The 17,812-nt window shown below is 47.2% G+C and overlaps 1 protein-coding gene across 1 annotated transcript in view; it reads left to right on the top strand.

The window, feature by feature from the left end:
- GDAP1L1 (ganglioside induced differentiation associated protein 1 like 1) overlaps positions 1-14,864 on the top strand; it is a 29,234-nt gene extending 14,370 nt beyond the window's left edge. Inside the window, exons 4-6 of the mRNA XM_007938407.2 lie at positions 1,136-1,233; positions 1,942-2,056; positions 14,521-14,864. Coding sequence (XP_007936598.1) covers positions 1,136-1,233; positions 1,942-2,056; positions 14,521-14,864 — 557 coding nt within the window. The remainder of the gene's footprint in view (positions 1-1,135; positions 1,234-1,941; positions 2,057-14,520) is intronic.
- The last annotated feature ends 2,948 nt before the right edge of the window (positions 14,865-17,812 follow it).

Here is a 17,812-nt window from a genome sequence, read left to right as displayed (position 1 = left end):
AACCCACTGCTTAGACTTTCATTGTTAGTTTATAGGACATTTCCTTTCTCCCAGTGCATTAGTTTCCTAGGGTTGCTGTAAGAAAATACCAAATTGGGTGACTTATAAAAACAGACATTTTCTCATAGTTTTTCAGGAGTCTGAAATCAGAGTAGGATCTGTGTTGATTCCTTCTTAGAGCTTTTAGGAAGAATCTGTTCCATGCCCCTCTCCTAGCTTCTGGTTATGGCCAGCAATCCTTGGCATTCCTTGGCTTGTAGATCACTCCAGTCTCCATCTCACATGCCTGTATTCCCTCTATGTCTCTCTGTGTCTCTTCTCTTTTATAAGGACACTCTTCATATTATATTAGGATCCACTCTACTCCAGTGTAACTTTGTGTTAAATTAACTGGTCACATCTTCAAAAACACTCTTTCCAAACAAGGTCATATTAAGAATAATTCTCAAGATGCTACTCTGATTTCCATCATTAAGCCACTCTCCATTACCTTTGCCTTTTTGGTATCTTTAAAGGCCAGTTTTACCAGGAAGTGTAGATCACCCAGTCCCTAAATCTTCAGGGAAGTAGCCTCACCAGAAGTAGAAGTTTCAAGACATCAAAGATCTCTTTTGCTTTTTCATGCACTGAACAAGATTTTCGTTGTGAATGAGCACTGAACTGAGAGTCAGACAGATCTAGGTTCAAGGTCACTTGTTACTTAGCCTTTGTAAAAGGGGGGGGGGGGTGGAAGACATATGCTGAGTGAGTTTGTCCTGGTTTAGGGTTATATCAATTTCTAGCAAACTTCTCATCATCAAAGGCAAAGTTTCCTCCTCACTGAGGCTTCTTGACCTCTAAGACCCTAGACACATGACCCTCTGGGTCCCACAGTATTCTATTTGTTCCTCTATCACAACATCAGTCATGCTATGCCGTGGAGATTTCTTTACATATCTGTCTCCTCCATAGGGTCTCATTCATCCCTATGTCACAGCCTATAATTCATACAGTAAGTTCTTTAGAAGCATTGGCTATTGATAGTGTTACTTTCCTGAGCAAAGTTTGGAATGGAACCTACTTCAAGTCTCATGGGGGAAGGGATGGGCAGGCACTGGTTATCAGAAGGACAGGCTCTTTCCTCTTCTTTCCTCAGGACATTTAGCCAACGCCACCACAGACCTCATGAAATTAGACCATGAAGAGGAGCCCCAGCTGTCTGAGCCCTACCTTTCTAAACAGAAAAAGCTCATGGTGAGTGCCTCCAGGCCTTCTGACCTCCCCTGCCCACCATCTTTTTCATGCCAAGGGACAACTGGGAGAAGCTGGTTCTAAGCAGGTGACCTGTGAAAGAACTGGCTTGTTTTTAATATGTTATCTCCTCTGTGATTTATTGGTTGTCTCACCACTAGCAAGTTACTGTCACCTCTCCCCTCCCAGAGCCTCAGTTTCCTCATGTCTTGGGTTGGGTCCCTAAAAGCAGAGCACTGAACAGAGGAACTTGGTAGTTGATGGAGTGCTCTTAGGAGAACCTTGTAAAGAAGGGAAGGGGTAGAGAAAGGAAGGGGCCAAGCTTCACCTGATCCCTAGGGAGCTCTGGACCATAAATGACACCATGAGGCTGATCACGCGGAAGCGCCAGACTAGCCTTTATACCCACAGCAGACAGTCATTGGCTACAGATAGCCTGAGGGAGCAGGAAGGCATAACAACCTCCCAAGTATTTCTGGATAGGGCAGCTTTTCATTGGCCAAGAGTTCTGGAGAAGGTGGCAGCTATAAGCTACCAGTAACTAACCCCCACAGCAGTGGGAATAAAAGGGAGGGGAACATCCTATACATTTCAGGGATAACTGGATGCTGGGTTTGCAGAAGGGGGGTTAGGCAAACTCCTACCTTCCCTGGCCATCCCTGGCTCTAGTGAGGTCAGCCAGGCCCTCTGTCTCCTGCTTGTCCTGCCCAGGCCAAGATCCTAGAGCATGATGATGTGAGCTACCTGAAGAAGATCCTCGGGGAGCTGGCCATGGTTCTGGACCAGATTGAGGCTGAGCTGGAGAAGAGGAAGCTTGAGAACGAGGGTGGGTGCCAGCCCCGGGGTAGGCAGGTGCTGGAGCTGCCCCCTCCACTCACCCTGCCCCTACCCCATTCCAGCTTCTTTTTCCCAAAGAACATCAGAGGATGTTCCTGGTGGTTAGAAGCACGGGCCAAGGAGTCAGACAGGGCTGATTCACATTATAGCTTGGCCACTTACAAGCTGAGTGGCCTGGAGTCAGGTACTTTACCTCTATGAGCTTCAGTTTTTCATCTATACCAAAAACAAAAAACCAAACTCATTACTATCAAGTCGATTTCGACTCATAGCGACCCCTCTTTGGGTTTCCAAGGTGGTATCTCTACAGAAGTAGGTCACCCATCTTCCTTCCGAGGAGTGGCTGGTGGGTTTGAACTGCCAGCCTTCTGGTTAGCTGTCAAATGTCTTAGGCACTACACCACCAGAGCTCCTTTCTATCTATAAAATGGTGATAATAATTGTACTTTCCTTAGAGAGTTGTTGGGGGAGTGCATGAAATAATGCAATGCAGAGTAGACAGAGCAGTGCTTGTTATTGTTATGTGCCGTCAAGTCGGCCCCGACTCATAGTGACCCCTCCTTGGGTTTCCGAGGCAGTATCACTACGGAAGTAGGAATGCCCAACCTTCCTTCCGAGGAGTGGCTGGTGGGTTTGAACCGCCAGCCTTCTGGTTAGCAGTCAAGTGCTTTAGGCACTATGCTACCAGAGCTCCATTTTAATAAAGGTTGGTAATGATGATGACTGTGCACCATCCAACCTTTCCCCTGCCAAACCTACTTTAAAGAAGTGGAAGTTTAGACTCCACCTCTTGAGGGGAGGAGCAGCAAAATCATGTTGCAAAGGGGCATCTGTACAGGGATCACAGCACTGTGTGGACACTTTTGCTATCTACATGGGAGTGAGGTATCCTGAATCTACATTTAAGATCATTCAGGTTTCTGTGTGAAAGTCGATTTTAAGGAAGGCAGATAGAAGGCGGTTGCAATAGCCCAGGTGGCGTGGGTGAATGTAGTGGCAGTGAGCATAGTGAGGCATGAATGCATTTGTGAGGAATTTTAGGGGTAAAATTGACAGAAACTTACTGAGTGGTTGCATGGGGGTGGGTGAGGGAAAAGGAATTGAAGATGACTCCTGGGGTTTTGGCCTAAGGTACTGAATGGTACCATTTACTCGATGTAGGCAAAGAGGAACCAAGTTCAGTTTGTTGTTGTTGTTTGCCGTCGAGTCGGCCCCGACTCATAGCGACCCCTCCTTGGGTTTCCAAGGCAGTATCACTAGGGAAGTAGATTGCCCCATCTTCCTTCCAAGGAGTGGCTGGTGGATTTGAACCGCCAGCCTTCTGGTTAGCAGTCAAGTGCCGTAGCCACTATGCTACCAGAGCTTCCAAGTTCAGTCTGAGATGCCTTTGAGGCACACAAGAGGAAGTGTCACATAGGCCATTAGATAGTCAAATATGACTCTCAAAGAAGAGACCAGAATTTTGAGCCACAGATTTAGGAATCCTCAGCATATGTTTGGTGCTTAAAGCTTTGGAAGTGGCTGCTTTCATCTAAGGAGAGAGTGCAGACAGCCAGAGGAGGAGACAAGATCTGCTGTATCAGTTATCTATCACCGTGTAAGAAATTAACCCAAGCATGAAGCATTTGTTATAGTACACACTTTCTGTGGATCAGGAATTCCAGAGCTGCTTAGCTGGGTGGTTTAAATTTAGGGTTTCTCATGAGGTTGCAGTCAAGCCGTTGGCCAGGGTTGCAGTCATTTGAAGCAGGCCTTTGAACTTGTTTGAAGTGGTCTGAAACCCTGATTGGAAGGCCTGACCAGAACTGAGGATCCAATTCCAGGATGGCTCACACATGGCTGTTAACTAGAGGCCTCAGCTCCTCACTGGCTGTGGGCAGGAGGCCTCAGCTCCTCACCACATGGGCCTCTCAAGAGGGCTGCTTGAGTGTCTTGACAATATGGTACTTCCAGAGCAAGGGATCCCAGAAAGAGAGAGAAGGCAGAAGCCCCAATGTCTCTTATGACCTACTGTTGGAGGTCATTCTCTGTCATTTCTGCCACATGTATATTCATTAGAAGTGAGTGATGAAATACATCCCACATTCAAAGGGAGGAGAACCAGGATTCACCAAAGGGAGGAGTATCAAATACTTCGTGGGTGTATTTTACAACCATCACACCTGTCCTGAGGCTCACCCACATAAGAGATGGGTGACAGCAGAGGAGCTTACAAAGCAAACTGAGAAGGAATGCGGTAAGAGGAAGCTCACGCCATAGCAACTAGGCAAGGAGTCTTCTAAGGCATGAGGACAGTGTCAAGTGCTGCTGGGAGACTGAGTAAAGCAAGGGTAGGCAAGTGTCCCCTGGATTTTGTACCATGGATGTTGTTGGTGATCTTGCCAAAAGAAGTTTCACTGGAGTGTGGGGTAAAAAACCAGAGTGGAATGAGCTGAAGAGTGCATGAGAGGTGAGGAATGAAGACAGCAAGTGAAGACAAGCCTTTCGAGAAGTCTAACTGCAGGCAGAAATGGAGAAACAGGTGGTGGCTAACATGGGGCGCAGGGTGAAGGCGAAGTGTTTTTTAAGATAGGAGATACAGGAGTGCATCTTATGCTGATGGAAAGGACCCAGGGGTAAGGGAGAAGTGAATGATGCGAGACTGTAAAGTTCCTGAGAAGACAGGAGGGGTGTGGTTTAGGCAGGATTCCCATAGAAAACTGGAGGTTCACTGAAACTGGGTGAATTGTTGGGTGTTGCCGAGTAGATTCCAACTCCTAGTGACACCACATGATGGGGCAGAACTGTCCCGTGGTTTTCTTGGCTGTAGTCTTTATGGGAGTAGATCACTATGTCTTTCTCCCACAGAGCCACAGGGAGAATCTTTCAGTTAGCAAACACTTAACTGCTGCACCTCCAGGGCTCCTTGGTTAAACTGAAGAGGGCTTAGTAAAGGGATTATTTACAAAGGTGTAGGCAGGATACAGGGAAACCACAAAGAACAGGGCAGTACCCTGGGCCTGAACAGTGAGTGGTGGGAGCAGCCTCAGGCAAGTTGGCAGAGGTTCCTGTGAGTGGAGAGGGTGCCTGACAGGAGCTGTGACTTTCAGTGTAAGGGCATGTGGTGACCTGTAGAGAGGGAGTAATACTCTGACCTCACTGTCACCCATCCTTGTGTCTCCTGCGTCTGCTTCACTGGCTGAGCCCTGTTTGAGGCACAGGGGCCCTGCTGGTATACCCAGGTCAGCCTCCGGGGGCACACAGCAGCCTGGGGAAGGGAGGAGGGTGGATCTGGAGAAACTGAGCACATGTGCAGAGTCTGCTGCAGTGCGCACAGACAGACTGGACTTGAGAGGAGGAGGACGGTGCCTTCCATTGCACTGGGGGTGGCAGAAGGCGAGTGCATGGGCACATAGATTGTGGGTTTCATGGTGGAAGTGAGGGCCTTTGGACTGACGGCCTCTGTTTTCCCAGTGAAGCATGAGCTGAGATCACCAGCTCACAGAGAACTGGGGGGAAGGCTGTGAGAGGTGTGAGGAGGGAGGTTGAAGAGCTATGGAATTGTCTCCCCAGGGAGTGGTGGGGAAGAGAGCCTGCTCAAGAAATAGAATAGGACCTCGGGCAGTGCTGAGTGCCCTCCTGGGCTTTGTGGTCATGCATTTCAAGCATAGCTGGTCAGCTGCATTGCAAGACTCTCTCTAGCAGCTACCACTGGCAGACAGAGAAGGCACAAGGTAGGGTTCACCTTTGCAAAGAGGATGCATAATTGGAGGAGGGATGAAACCAAAGAGGTCAGGCCCTCTGGCAACACACATGATAGCCACACATGCCCCCACACACAATTAGTCATGGCTCTCAGTATTTGCATAAAGACAAGCACAGCATGGACATACTTAAATAGTGACATGCACATCCATGCTTGTGAACCTGTCTATAGGCAAGCAGCCAGATAGACGTGGGCATACACTTCACTTACACATGAGGGAACACATACACCTCCGTGGACACAGATATCCATGCATGTGGATGTCCACATGCATATACAATCAGCAGTGTGGAAGTGTGCAGGCTTGCACATGGGTAAACACACAAACCATGCATAATGTAGACATGTAGACAGATCTGCACGCAGACCCAAAGGAAGATTGTGCCTACTGGAAGGAACCTGGGTGTATGTGTTGTTTTGCAGAAAGAAGCAGCGTAATGCAGTGGTTAACAACAGACTCTGGAACCAGGTAGGCTGGGTTCGAATCCAGACTCTGCCACTTACTGTGTGGCTTTGGTCAAGTTACTTGAATTCTCTGTACCTCAATTTCATCATCTGTAAAATAGGGAAAACAATAACACCTACTTTATAGAGTTGTTATGAGGATAAAATGAATTAACATACATAGAGTACTCAAAAGCCAACTGGCACAAAGTAAGTACTATAAAGGCTTAAACAATTTAATTATCATTATTATCATTATGTTGAGAGCTCTGGTAGCATAGTGCCTAAGGCACTTGACTGCTAACCAGAAGGCCGGCAGTTCAAACCCACCAGCCACTCCTTGGAAGAAAGGTTGGGCAATCTACTTCCATAGTGATACCACCTTAAAAAACCCAAGGAGGGCTCGCTATGAGTCGGGTCCTACTTGACAGCACATAACAACAACAACAACAATCATTATGCTGATGATGTAGATGGGGTTGCTATGACACCGAACAGATTTAAGTGAAGCTTCCAGAGTCAGAAAGACTAAGAAGAATGGCCCGGCAATCTACTGCTGAAAAGTAGCCAATGAAGACCCTATAGGTCACAACGTTCAGATCTGCAGCTGATCATGGGAACAGTGCAGAACTGGTGGCATATTTTTCCATGGTGCATGGCTGGCCGTGAGTCAGGGCCAACTCGATGGCAGTACGATGACAATGGGTGAATACGTATGAGGACATGGGGCATATGGTGGAGAACAGCGACCCTAGATGGCCAACATGTGTCACTGAAATGACCCCCCCCCCCAAGAACAATGGCCAGAGCTAAGCTCTGGACTGGTAATGACCATGGACCGCTGGGATATCCTATCCCGAATTCACCATGGCTCGAAGCAAATCCCTCACCTTCCGCCTCAACCTGCTCTTGCTCCTGGGTCACCATCTCAGGCCACAGCTTGGCCATCCTTCTGGTGTCATGGGTAAGTCCCCTAAATACCTCCAACTTGTCTCTCTCTTACCCCTCTGCTCTCCCTTGATTGGTACACCAGCCTCCCCACTGGCCCCTGGATTGAGCTCAAGCCCTTTCATGTGGCTTTTTACTCCTTGTGTTTTGGCCTCTACTTAGCTCCCCAGCTTCACCTGCCCTGTTTCCCCCTCACTCTCCTCTGAAGTCATATTGACTCCCTGGTATCGCACATCTCCCTCCCCTGTCACCTCCCACTAATCTCTGCAAACCCTTCTGACTCTAACTGAACCTCTGCTGTCCCCTGAGCACTCAGCCTCTCTTGCAATCCTCTTGCATGGAGACCAGTTTCTCTCCCATGGGCCTGAGGTGGGGGTAGGTGGTCTTCCTGAATACTCACTGCCACTTCCAGACTCTTCCCCCTCCTCCAGAATTGTCCCCCCTTCCAGATTTGAATCTCTTGTTATGGACTATATACCCCTTATCCTCCTCCCCACCAGGACAGTCACCTATGGCCCCTTGGGCACCTGGCTCATTGTCACTCTCTCCAGCACCACTCCTGTTGTACTTCTTGGTAGTTGTTCAAGTAAATGATCCTTCAACTATCCTGGCCCCTCAGTTCTTTGACTCCCTCATCTCCTTGATCTTTCCCCTAACCTGTCTCAGCTGCTCCTCTTGCAGTTACACCTAAGATGCATTGCCAATAACAGAACCCTCCAGAATCTCCACCTCTGATTACCACCTCCTACTTTTCAGCTTACTCTTTCTAGAACCAAAACTCCAGCAGGCCTCCTACTCCATGAGATGTCACTCTCACTCCCTCCTTTCACTGTGCCTCACCCCCATGACGTCTCACTGCTCTCCCAGGTACCATTCCCTGATCCATCACTATGAGCACACCTTTACCAACACCTTCAATTTGCTTTCCCTTCTCTTCCTTCATCATCTCACTTGGCAAAACCTTAAGCCTGGTTAAACTCAACTCTCCACCTGCTCAGTGCCTGTTGTTGTTGTTGTTGTTATGTACCGTCGAGTCGGACCCGACTCATACTGCCTTGGAAATCTCCTTGGGTTTCTGAGGCAGTATCACTATGGAAGTAGAATGCCCCATCTTCCTTCCGAGGAATGGCTGGTGGGTTTGAACCACCAGTCTTCTGGTTAGCAGTCAAGTGCTTTAGGCACTACGCTACCAGAGCTGCCTGCTCCTGTGAAACTAAACGTGGCTGAAAAAACACACAAGGATGCTGGCCAGTCTCTTTGAATCCATGGCCACTAACCTTAGAGGGGGTCTCAGTGTTGCCCAAGGGCTTCCACTCTGCTACTCTCTACCTGATGACCACTTCATACCTTCTTTATTCTTAATCCTCCAGCTGCTTCCCGCCATCCTCACTCTCAGCTGATCCCTTTCTATATCGCTGAAGAAATGGAAGCATTACGAAGAGGTCTGCACAGCCCCCACTCCCCACAGCTACCCACCAACCAGCCCTAGTGCCCATACTCATGCCATATTTTATTGATTCTAAAGGCATCTTTGTTAAATCACAGTTTATCACCTGAAATTGGGATGATTCTTACAATCAGTAGTTTAAATGCATCACTTGTTCTCTTGAGTGTGAGTGTCTTGCATTGGGTGGCAACTTAGATTTGATGAAACAACACTGGGCACTTCCTCTTGTTGCTGTAGATGAGCTGTCCTTTCGCTAGCCATGGCCAATCCCTTCACTGCGTCCTAGATCCCATCCACACTCATCCACTCAAGGACATTGCGCTGTAGAATTATTTTCCTCCTCTCTCTGTGGAATCATTTCCATCAACATGCTATTTTTTTCCATCCCAACTTAAAAATACTCCTGATCTGTCAGACTATTGGCCTGTCCTTCCTGTTACAGCAAACCTCCTTGAGAAGAATGGTCTTTGCACGTCATCTCCAGTCCCCTCCTCTTTCTGCTTGAACTCCCTCCAGTTAGGCTTTCAGCAGCAGCACTCCAGCTGCTCTTGTCAAGGACACTGGTAGCCAAATGCAGCCATCAATCTTCAGGCCTTATCCTGTGTGAACTCTGAGCAGTATTTCAACATAGTTGAGCACTCCCTCCTGCTTGAGACACTTTCTTTTCTTGGCTTCTGGGACACCACACTCTTCTATTCGTCTCCTACCCCACAGGCAGCTCCTTCGCATGCCTCCTTGTTTGTTTCTCCCAATTACCCAATATCTCAGAGTATCCCAGGGCTCAGCCTTTGGCCTTATTCTTCACTCTCTCCCTTGCTTATATCATCCAGTCTCATGGCTTTAAACACCACATCCATGCTATAAGTCTTCCCTGAACTAGAGGCTTACATCTCTAACTGCTGGCTCTCTATCTCCCCTTGGACATCTAACAGGCATCTTGACGGCTACCATATTTTCACGCAAATATTGCATGTTATAAGGTTTTTTCCATGCACAACTTCCTTGTGGATCAGTTTCCTATGAGCATGCATTATATGTGAAATGTGTTACACATTCAAGAACAAACTTCTGATTACAGCTTTCATTACACTTTACTCTGCCTCACCCCATGAAACTATGAGCCTCTTGAGGGAAGACATTTTGTCTTGTCTTATTTTCATGCCCCATACATGCTACCAGCTAAACATCTATTGAATGAATGAATGGGAAGATACAGAGTGAAAGAGAGGCCCAAATTTTGCTAGTTATTGTTATTGTTGTGCACTGTGAGTTGATTCCGACTCATGGTGACCTTACATGACAGAGCAGAACTGTCCCACAGGGTTTCCTAGGCTATAGTCTTTATGGAAGCATATCACCAAGTCTTTTCCCCTGTGGAGCCACTGGGTGGGTTCAAACCACTGGCCTTTTGGTTACCAGCTGAGCACTTAACCACTGCAACCACCAGTGTTCCTTTGATGGTGGCATCAAAAAACAAACCAAACTGCCACCAAGTCAATTCCAACTCATAGCAACCTCCTTTGGGTTTCTGAGGCAGTACATCTTACGGTAGTAGATTGCCCAGCCTTCCTTCTGTGAAGTGGCTGGTGGGTTTGAACTGCCCACCTTCTGGTTAGCAGTCAAATGCCTTAGGCACTGCACCACCAGAGCTCCTTGATGGTGGCCAAAAAGACCCAAACTCACTGCCATCTAGTCACTTCAGACTCACAGCGACCCCTCCTTGGGTTTCTGAGGTGGTATCTCTATGGGAGTAGACTGCCCAGTCTTCCTTCCGAGGAGTGGCTGCCACCAGAGCTCCCCTTAACGTTCCTTTCAGCTGGGAAATTCTGTGAATCTAACGCTATATTTAGCTCTCCCTCCACAACGGCACCAAGGATATGGAAGGAGGAGCAAGCATCCCAGGGATGGCTCACAGCAGGGGCAAAGGCTCAGAGGTTGAAAGGGAAGGACATGGCTTGCTTGGGGGGACAGTGGGCAGACAGGGGATTCATCAGAAGATTTGAGGAACATATTGGAACTAGACTACTGGAAAGCTTAGAACACCAGCAAAGGAATGTGGATGTTAGTGTGCAGTAAGTGGGAGAATAGAGTCTGCGAGCAAACAGGTGATGTAGGGTACCAAAGGAGCTCCAAAACTTCAAGTCTAAATGGCTGGGAGAAAGATGGTGCACAGACCTGTGTTTCCCAAAGGTGTGGGCTAATTTTAGATGGCACAGGAATATGGCAATAAAGAAGACAAAACCACAGAGGAAGAATTATTCTCTTCAGTTTTCTCCAATTATTTTGATAATATCAAAGAAACATTTCAATATGGTGCTAGTATTTAACCTCTTTGTAATACATGTTAATATCTTCTCCTTTCTTTAAAAATTAAAAAAAAAAAGACAAGCCTTGGGCTCAGAGATTTTGGTGGGCAGTAGCATCCAGCTGGAATTTAATAGCATTGTTTCCTTTTTGCCATGCTTACTTTTACCATCATATATCATTTGTAGCGAGTGATATGTTAAGGGTATAGGGTTTCCTTGTCATTCATTCATTGATTCAGTACCTACTAAGATGCATTATGTGCCAGGTGCTGTTTTAGGTGCAGGGATGCAGTCGTGAATCAAAACCCAAACCAAACCCACTGCCATCGGGTCGGTTCTGACTCATGGTGATTCCGTAGGGCAGAAGAGAAATCCCCCATAGGGTTTCCAAGGCTGTCAATCTTTATAGAAGTGGACTTTCTCATCTTTCTCCCATGGGGTGGCTGGTGGGTTCAAACCCTTGACCTTTCGGTTAGCAGTCCAGTGCTTTAACCACAGTGCCACCAGAGCTCCCTCAGTCATGAACAGGCAGACCAAACTCCGTGCCCTCAGAGGAGCTTTCATTCTAGTAAAGGAAGAGATGATAAACAAAATGAGTATGGAAAATGATAACAGAGGTAATTTCTATGGAGCAAAGCAAAATGGGGAAGGGGGTAGGAACTGCTGTGGTTGGGTAAATAGGTGTCCAAGGAAGCCCCCCTGAGAAGATGGTATTTGAGCAAAGACTGAAGAAGATGGGTGTCTGGTTACCTCTATGCTACTCTAACAACAATTCCACCCCTTGTCAACTTGGCACCTGTACAGATCTTCACTGGGTGGCTCCAGTCCCCTAGTTCCTGAGGCGACCTCACCCCCTTGGCCTGGAGGGCCCTGTTCTTCTCCCTGTTGACTATGGCAGCCCCGCCCCCTCACCCTTGGGCAGCGGCTATGGCTCCATCCCACTCGTTCACATGAACGAGCAGCCCCACACTCCAGAACCAAGTTGGTGAAGGTCTAACTCTTTGAAACCTGGGGGCTAAGGTGGTTCCACCCCCAAAGGCCATGGACCTACCCTTGAGGCTGAGACAGCTCTGGTTCCCATTTCCTTGGTCTCTCCACTTCTGCCAATTAATGCCCAGGGGCAACCCACTCTGCTGGAAAAATTCCTGCCCAAAAAGCACTCGGCTTTCTTGCTCCGTGGGCCAGCCAACCTGCTGCTCCATTTTATGCCGATCTCTTCACCGATTAATACCCAAAGGCAACCCACTCCACCAGGAAGCCGCCTACCCAATGGCATCCAACTTTCTCCTCCATGGGCTAAGGCTGTCGCTATCTCATGCTGGTCTCTGGGCTCTGCTACTGCCGTCTCATGCTGTATGCTGGGGTCTCTCTGCCAGGGTCTTGGGTCAAGGATGCACTCCACTCCTGTTTCCACATTTTAGGTATCTGTCAGAGCAGCACCCCACTCTCTCGGTACCATATTCTGTTTTGGTTACCTCTATGCTGCTTTAACAGGAGCTCTGGTAGCATAGTACCTAAAGCACTTGTCTGCTAATCAGAGGGCTGGCAGTTCAAACCCACCAGCCACTCCTCGGAAGGAAGATGGGGCAATCTACTTCCATGGTGATACTGCCTCAGAAACCCAAGGAGGGGTCGCTATGAGTTGGGTCCGACCTGACGGCACATAACAACAACAATTCTGCTTTAACAGAAAATGTACCACCAATGGGATGGCTTGAACAAACAGGAGTTTAGTCTTACAGTTTGGAGGCCTTAAGTCCGAGTTCAAAGTGCCAGGCTCTAGGGGCTAGATTAAAGCCCCTCAACCTTGGGCTTCACCTCAGCCTCTTGCTCCCGGCCCACTGAAGCTGGAGGCTTTTCTTCACTCAGCTGCTGGGTGCTGAGGCTGACAAACCCAAGGTTGACAAGTAACAAGGCACAGTCCTGATATTACCAAACCACATGGCAGGCCATTAATTCAAGCCCATTAAAAGTTCCAAGATCAGCAGAGCATGGCAGCCTGCTGAACAACAACTTGGCTACATGCAGGGTTCAAGTGTGTCATAAACTAGAGATCATTCCCAAGGCTTCTCCTTATATACAGGAAGCAGACCACATCCCCAAGGCAGCTTACTCAGCTGCTCATAATAGATTCCACTATGGAGATGGCTCCCAGTCTCATCATGGGGATTACTACACCCAGCTGCCCAGCCACTCAACCAGGCCTCACCAAGTTGACACACAAACTTAACTACCACAGTGGGGGAGTGAGCACTGTGGGGAAGAGCATTTCAGGCAGAGGGAACATCAAGTGCAAAGGCCCATAGTGGGAAAGTGTTTGGCACATTTAAGAACAACAAGGAGGCCAGTGTGCTGAAGAAGAGAAGGAAAAGGGAGAACCCCAGGTCTGAAAGGCACCTAGAGGCCAGATCAGGTTGGGCCTTATATTCATAGAGTTTGGAAGGGCTTCAGCTTTTATCCTGACCATGATGAAAGAGTCATTAGAGGGTTCTGAGCAGAGACAAGTGATATGTTATGACTTAAATGCTGAGAATATACTCTATGGAGCAAGGGCAGAAGCAAGGAGACTTTTTGAGGGGATGTTACAATAATTTGGAGTCTCTGGCTAGGAGCTCTGATGGTGCCGTGGTTAAGGCATTTGACTGCTAACCAAAAAGTTGGCAGTTCAAACCCACTAACCACCCCACGGGAGAAAGATGAGACAGTCTGCTTCTATGAAGATGGGTGTCAGCCTTGAAACCCTACAGGGCAGTTCTACTTTGTCACATAGGGTTGCTATAAGTTGGAATTGACTCGATGGCAGTGGGTCTGGCTTTTTTTGGTAGTGCAAACTGTTAACACATTTGGCTGCTAACAGAAAGGTTGGAAGTTTGAGTCCACTGAGAGACACCTTGTAAGAAAGATCTGCCAAACTACTTTAAAAAAAATCACACATCGAAAACCCTATGGAGTACAGTTCTACACACATGAGGTCACCAAGAGTTGGGATAGACTTGACAGCAACTTTGTTTTGCATTAATTCAGGTAGGATCATTAAGAGTGGAGGCCATCAGATTCTGGATGTATTTTGATGGTAGAACTGGTGGGAATTGCTGACAAACTGTATGTGGATTAAGAAAGAAAGAGAAGAATTAGAGGTGGACCAAGGCTTCTGGCTTAAATGACTGGAAGGATGGAGGTGACATTACTGAAATAGGGATGTGTGCAGTGGGCTTGGGTGACAATCAAGTGTTCAGCTTGGACATGTCCTGTTTGAAATGCACAATGGACATCCAAGGAGAGTTGTCAGATGGATAGGTGGATATATGAGTGCAAAATTTAAATATATGTATTTACATTTAAAAAGTCAGTTGATTTAAAGAAAAAAATAGAATAAATATAAATAGAGATAGTATAAAGATATGGCAAAATCATCTAAGTGGTACATGAATGAATGACCTTCAGGCAACACTGTGGTCAACAAAAGCTCGAGCTGTTATGGGGAGAGATGTGAGTGTGTGTTGTGGGAAGAAATTGGATTTCCTCCCTCCCCCTTCCGGCATCTCCTCTTTCTTCCACTCTAGGGCAGAAATGTGAGCTGTGGCTCTGTGGCTGTGCCTTTACCCTGGCTGACGTCCTCCTGGGAGCCACCCTACACCGCCTCAAGTTCCTGGGACTGTCCAAGAAATACTGGGAAGATGGCAGCCGACCCAACCTGCAATCCTTCTTTGAGAGGGTCCAGAGACGCTTTGCCTTCCGGAAAGTACTGGGTGACATCCACACCACCTTGCTGTCGGCCGTCATACCCAATGCATTCCGGCTGGTCAAGCGGAAACCCCCATCTTTCTTTGGGGCTTCCTTCCTCATGGGTTCCCTGGGTGGAATGGGCTACTTTGCCTACTGGTACCTCAAGAAAAAATACATCTAGAGCCAGGCCTGGGGCTTGGTGTGTGACTGTCAATGTCTCTGTGCTGTGTGATTCCCAATGAGCTCTCCGTAACTCACTGTCTTATGAACACTTGGACAGCCTTCCCCCGCCCCTTGTTCTGAGTAATTCTATCGTCAATGTGAAAACATTCCATAGTTTAGAAGTAGACGTTGCCAATGCTGTGAGTTGAGGCCACGGCTATACTAAAGAAGAGTGAGAGAGAGAGAAAAAACAGAAGCAAAACACAAATGCCTTTTCTTTCGATTCAAGGTCTCAAGATGGAACTGTGGGGATTGGTTAGGATGTGAGGTGAGTCCCCGGTTACTTCATCTACCAGGGCCCAGATTCTGGGAGGTGCTGGGGGCTAAGAGGGCCTGACCCCTCGCCTCCCCTTCCCTTTCACCCAGGACACTCTTCCACAGGACAAAGCCAACATCACGACTCAACTCTTCTAACCGGTACCTCTGGGTGGGGCTGGAGACCTGGTGATCCAGTGGGAGGCCCCTGAAGACTGGAAGGGGCTTCATTCTTCTCCTGGACATGGACTGAGACAGCCCTGACTTGAGCCAAGGCACTGGCACCCAAAAACAAAGCCATGGTTGGGACTGACACCATGAGCACTTCTCATTCCCCTCTCGTTTGGGCCAGTGTGTTTGGTTTGGCATTTGAGTGATCCCTGACGACAGCATCTGTCATCTTCTTCCTGCCCGAAGTTGAGTTTTCCTATCATGTGGGGTGGGGCTTCCACTAAAAGCCATGTTGGCCTTCTTGCAGGTCAGTCTTGGCCCAAGTGCAGGCATAGGTCCAGAGGTAGATGAACCTCAGGTCCCTGTCCCAGCCTCTGCCAAAGCCATCTCCTTTACACTCACCTTTCCCATCACTCATGGGGCTTCTCCCGTGCCCTACCATTGCCATGTAGGGAGGTCCCTGTATCCATGTTGCCTACCCTGGTCATGTCTCACTTTCCTGTGCCTTTTGCATGTTGGGAAAGGGTCTGGGTATCACTGCCTCTCACGCTTAGAAACCACTGAAAGCCCCCAATAAAGCATCCAGGAGGAGCAGTTGATTTTCATTTCTAAATCTGTGTTGTCCATCTAGCTCTCATTTCCAAAGGTTGGGGCCCAAGGGGTAGAGGCACAAGGTTTCCAACTCAGTTCCTCCACAAGAGCAAGTAACAGTTAAGTTCAAGTCTCAAGTTGCTGGGGCTGAGGATGGCTGCTGGATAGACTTCTCAAAGCCCTGACCTTGACATAAACCCACTTCACCTGGGTGCAAGGCTTCACAGTTTATAAAGTACATTCACTCATGTTAACCCAACACAGACCTTCAAGAGAGTTCCCAGGACACATGGCCACAGAATTTCCCAAAAGAAAAATGTGTTAGAAATAGCTGAAGAACATGAAACCAAAAGTATAATTTGTGAAACATAAGGCATAGTTATATTTATTTTGAAAACATATATAAGAATTTGCACATTTTTTCATCAAAATGGAAAAAGAAAATAGCTAGGGCCAAGACAGGGCAAGGGTAGAACTTGGAGACCACAGACACTATCTGGCACTGGCCTCTTTGGCTACTCAAACATCCACAGAATCCTTCTGATCATAATTAAACTTCCATTCAAGAACAATAGCATCATGCTTAATCCTCACAGGATGAACTGTCCTCCTAAAATGAGGACATATTCATCCTTTGTTCAAAAATGACACTCACAAAGCACCATCAGTTAGTAAGAACACATTGGATGATATTGGTTTCTTTTCTAGTTCTAGAAGTCACAACTATACCCTGAATATACCGTAAAATAAGGAGCTCCGGTGTCAGCAATTCAAACCCACCAGCCACTCCGTGGAAGGAAGATGGGGCAATCTACTTCTATAAAGATTTACAGCCTCGGAGGGGTTGCTATGAGTCTGAATCAACTTGACATCAGTGAGTTTGGTGAATATATATATATTCACAGATGTAAAATACAGATTACATTGTACACTTAAAATACAGATTACATTGTACAGTTAACCATCACCAGCCTTCCTCATAAAAATGTATGTGTGTGTAGATACACACACACACACACACCAAGCAAGGAAGAAAATACTTGTAGGTGCTATAGTTGATTCTGTTGTAGACCACAATTTCTCTCTCTTTTTCCCTCTACTATGTTCTCTCTGCCCTCAGCCAACACCTCCAGTGATTAGGATATTTTACCTAGAGAAATGACTTAAAACTTTTGTGATCCTTGAGATGTTGTGCTTGTCTGTTAATCTTTTACAATTAAGTACTATGAAAGACCTCAGAAAATTCCCTGGTTTCCATATATAGTCTTTCACAACTGTGTAGCAGCAACCCCGTTTAATCTTGGTAATCAGGATCAGTCATCCCAGCCAGCAGAGTAACCCACCTCTTTGTCTATATGATCAATGATATTGTTGTGTTGTTGTTATGCTGTTGAGTCACCTCCAAGTCATAGCAACTCTATGTACAACAAAACGAAACACTGCCTGGTCCTATGCCAGCCTCACAATCCTTGCTACACCTGAGCCCATCATTGCAGCCATTGTGTCAATCCATCTCATTGAGGGCTTTCCCCTTTATCGTTGACCCTCCACTTTACCAAGCATGATATCCTTCTCCAGGAAATGGCCCCTTCTGACAACATGACCAAAGTAGGTGAAACGAAGTCTGGCTATTCTCACTTCCAAGGAGCATTCTGGCTGCACTTCCTCCAGGACGGATTTGTTAGTTCTTTTAGCAATCCACGGTACTTTCAGTATTCTTCGCCAACAACACAACTCAAAAGCGTCAACTCTTCTTCAGTCTTCCTTATGCATTGTCCAGCTCTCACAGGCATATAAGGTGACTGAAAATACCATGGCTTGGGTTAGGTGCACCTTAGTCTTCAAAGAGATATCTTTGCTCTTTAGCACTTTAAAGAAGTCTTTTGCAGC

The sequence above is a fragment of the Orycteropus afer genome, unplaced genomic scaffold (assembly GCF_000298275.1).
Source record: "Orycteropus afer afer isolate SDZICR_OR568_19922 unplaced genomic scaffold, OryAfe1.0 scaffold00049, whole genome shotgun sequence".
Classification (NCBI taxonomy): domain Eukaryota; kingdom Metazoa; phylum Chordata; class Mammalia; order Tubulidentata; family Orycteropodidae; genus Orycteropus; species Orycteropus afer.
This window is presented reverse-complemented; position numbering and strand designations above follow the sequence as displayed.